Source organism: Merops nubicus, unplaced genomic scaffold (genome assembly GCF_000691845.1).
Source record: "Merops nubicus isolate BGI_N331 unplaced genomic scaffold, ASM69184v1 Scaffold42958, whole genome shotgun sequence".
NCBI lineage: Eukaryota > Metazoa > Chordata > Aves > Coraciiformes > Meropidae > Merops > Merops nubicus.
In genome coordinates this window covers 2,711-5,757 of record NW_008625827.1, presented here as the reverse complement: position 1 = coordinate 5,757, position 3,047 = coordinate 2,711, and the positions used below count along the sequence as shown (strand labels likewise).

At 43.0% G+C, this 3,047-nt stretch overlaps 1 protein-coding gene across 1 annotated transcript; it reads left to right on the top strand.

Moving 5' to 3' along the window:
- Positions 1–523: 523 nt before the first annotated feature.
- Positions 524–1,096, top strand: LOC103778225 (RGM domain family member B-like). Its single transcript, XM_008945802.1, has one exon. It carries the CDS (start codon positions 524–526, stop codon positions 1,094–1,096), a length of 573 nt encoding a protein of 190 aa, XP_008944050.1.
- Positions 1,097–3,047: the final 1,951 nt, after the last annotated feature.

Genomic DNA, 3,047 nt, shown 5'->3' with positions numbered 1-3,047 from the left:
GGTTTTTGCTTCAGGTAGAGCCAGCATTTGTTTGACGGATTGGAAAGTGAGGAGAGAGTGGAAGATACCTAGTACGCTGCAGATACCTGCTAACGTGACCTGTGTTTTCAACTCGGAAGTGATCTGAGCAGTTGTAACTCTCTGAAAATACTTATCGCTAGCTTGATCGCTTTTATATATTTATAGATGTAGTGAAAAAAGTCATAGGGTCAGGTCATCTGATTTTAGTAAAATCGCTGTTCATTCACCCCTCCCTGTTCCGAGAATCCGTGGAAAGCAACATGCACATTTCCTAAAGTAATATTGTGCTCATACCTGGCAGGAGTTAGTACTCTTAATTTTAATCTAAACAATACCAAGTAATGGATTAAGTTATGCATGGGCCATTTCAGCCTTTGAGATGGTCTGTATATACTAGCTTTATGCCTCCTGACCCCTTTTTCTCTATTACGTGGTGTTTTCCTGGTGGGTTAGTACTCTAAGTTGTCCTCAGGTTGTTTTCTACAGTACTTGTGATTGTGGAATGGGGTATTGCAGTCTAAGATGTTTGCTTGATTTCTCTTTGCCATCTGTTTTGTGCTTAGGTGACTGCCAGCTGCAACCACCTTGTCGAATCCAGAAGTGCACCACTGATTTTGTATCCTTAACGTCACATCTAAACTCTGCCCTTGCAGGCTTTGATTTGGAGTTCTGCAAGGCCCTGCGAGCATACTTTGCCTGTACTTATCACAATTCCAAAGTATGCCGTGGAAACCTTGTCTACCATTCTGCAGTGCTTGGTATCAGCGACCTCATGAGTCAGAGAAATTGTTCCAAAGATGGACCCACACCCACCAACCTTGATGTGATCCATGAGCCATGCAATTACAATAGCCACAGAGAAGCTAGAGATCATCAGAGCAGCAAGAAGACTCCTTATATTTACCTATTTTGTGGCTTGTTTGGTGATCCTCATCTGAGGACTTTTAAGGATCACTTCCAGACATGCAAAGTGGAAGGTGCTTGGCCCCTCATAGACAATAACTACTTATCAGTGCAAGTGACCAACGTGCCTGTAGTCCCAGGATCTAGTGCTACTGCTACAAATAAGGTGTGAATTTTCTTAAGCGCTGGGCATGCATATAGAAGTAAAGACCCAGACAGCAGAGGAAGTCACTTAAACCTTAACAGTTAAGTGTAGCTCCTGAAGAGTCTTCTGTGCACTAGTCTAAGAAAGTAAAGCTGTTAAGCCTTTTCTGAGAATCAAACAAAACTTGAACCAAGTGCTTTTCTTCCTTGTGCTACTGCCCTCCACAAGAAAACCCTCTACATATCACCAATAAGCCTTTAAGGATACTAAAACTGATGCTCTGTTTCATTAATTCTTTTAAATTGTATAGTTATAACAGTAGAAAAAACAAATATTGTCAGAGCAGCACAATAAATGAGTTACCAAGACACTGAGGGTTTAGAACAGAGACAAGAAAGGGAACTGCAGAGAATTTAGAGGAGGTAGCAAAAAATTACATTGAAGCCAAGTGTTTGTCAGGTGTTAGTACCATGGCTTTACTTAAGAAGCAGCAGCTTGAAAATTCTGCTGAGAGTGTAAGTCCCTGTTCAGGCAGGCAAGACTTAAGGTTGCTTTCAGCCATTTGATGCGGCTAGAGAAGCAATACATGTACTAGCATTGATGGCTTATAGTACTTTATTACCTTCAGAATACTACTTGTGTCTTTCTGATGAAGGCAGAAAGCAGTTGTGTCTGTAGGAGAAAAACTAGGAGGTGTACAGCATGAACCTGGCTAAGATTTACCTCTGGAGCCAAGGTGGAAAAATGCTCTGAACTTTTGGGAGCATCTTTCTATCAATAAAATTACTTGAATGTACATTTGCAGCCAAAGCTGTCTTTTGTTGACCTCATACCTCAATAGAAATTATGTTATCATCAATAAACTGCATACAGGACATATCTTTCCTTCTGATTACAAATGATACACAGAGGATGTGAGGGATGAGGTGGCCAACCACTGAAAGAATAAAAAGGTTGATATATTCACTCACAGTGCAAGATGCAGTGAAGACAGGAGCAAACTGACAAAAAAACAAAGCGCCCAGTCCAATCCCAATGGCATAGCCATGACCATAAAATGGTGCCATTATTATGGATGTATTCCTCCTTCTGCGGGCAGCCATACTGATGTGCCACCATCACTGGAGGCTCTGCCAACAGTGGATGGTTGGGGGGTGGAAGGGGTGGTCCTTCTAGGAACTGGAAGCCCCTACATAGTATAATCACTACATACATAAACTCCCCCACTCACTGCAGGCAGAGGCAGCTTTTATGCTGTTAGCGTGCAGGTGGGACACCCAATGTTAATGCTGAAGGCAGGGCACCTGGTGGTGATCTCCTAATTGGTTCCCACCCAAGGCTGGCTAGACCTTGGGTGTAAATGAGTCAAGAAGGTCTTTCCCGCTTGGTTGTGGACATCATCCATATGCCAACCCTGCTTCAGGGCTCGGGGTTTAGACCCCAGGACTTCAAGGTGTCACATATCTTGTTCCCTCTTTGGAGTGAAGTAGCTGAAGTGTGGTGGTATAGCTCTTCTATTGTCAGGGTATGTCAGGTTATGTGTACACAGTTTCAAGACCATCAGTACTGGAGATCTTGTACCTACTATGTTAAGCTCCAAAGCAGTTATTTTCTTACGAGGGTCGGGAGCAGGCACCTGGTCACAGTAGATTAGAGCCTGCACATCTTCTGTGGGCACGGCTGTGCAGGAATATTAACGAGTAGAAATCAGTTTTGCTATTGCATTCGTGCTGGCTTTTGAGGTGCGGACTGACGTCAATGATTGAGCGAGGCAGATCTTTGCATTTGTCAGAAGCCAGAGGCTGGACTGTCACATCACTGAAATTTAGAGCTACCTTTTCTTCACTTTTGCCTGTTCCAAGAAGAATATGCATTGTGATTGTGTTCTGAGGGAGTATAAAATGAGGAAATTAGGCTAACCTGCGCAAGATTCACAAAAGAGGCTTCAGTCAATCAAATTCTGCTCCAGTGTCTTTTT

Coding starts and splice junctions, on each gene's coding strand:
- LOC103778225 (XM_008945802.1), top strand. CDS start 524: ATGGGGTATTGCAGTCTAAGATGTTTGCTTGATTTCTCTTTGCCATCT.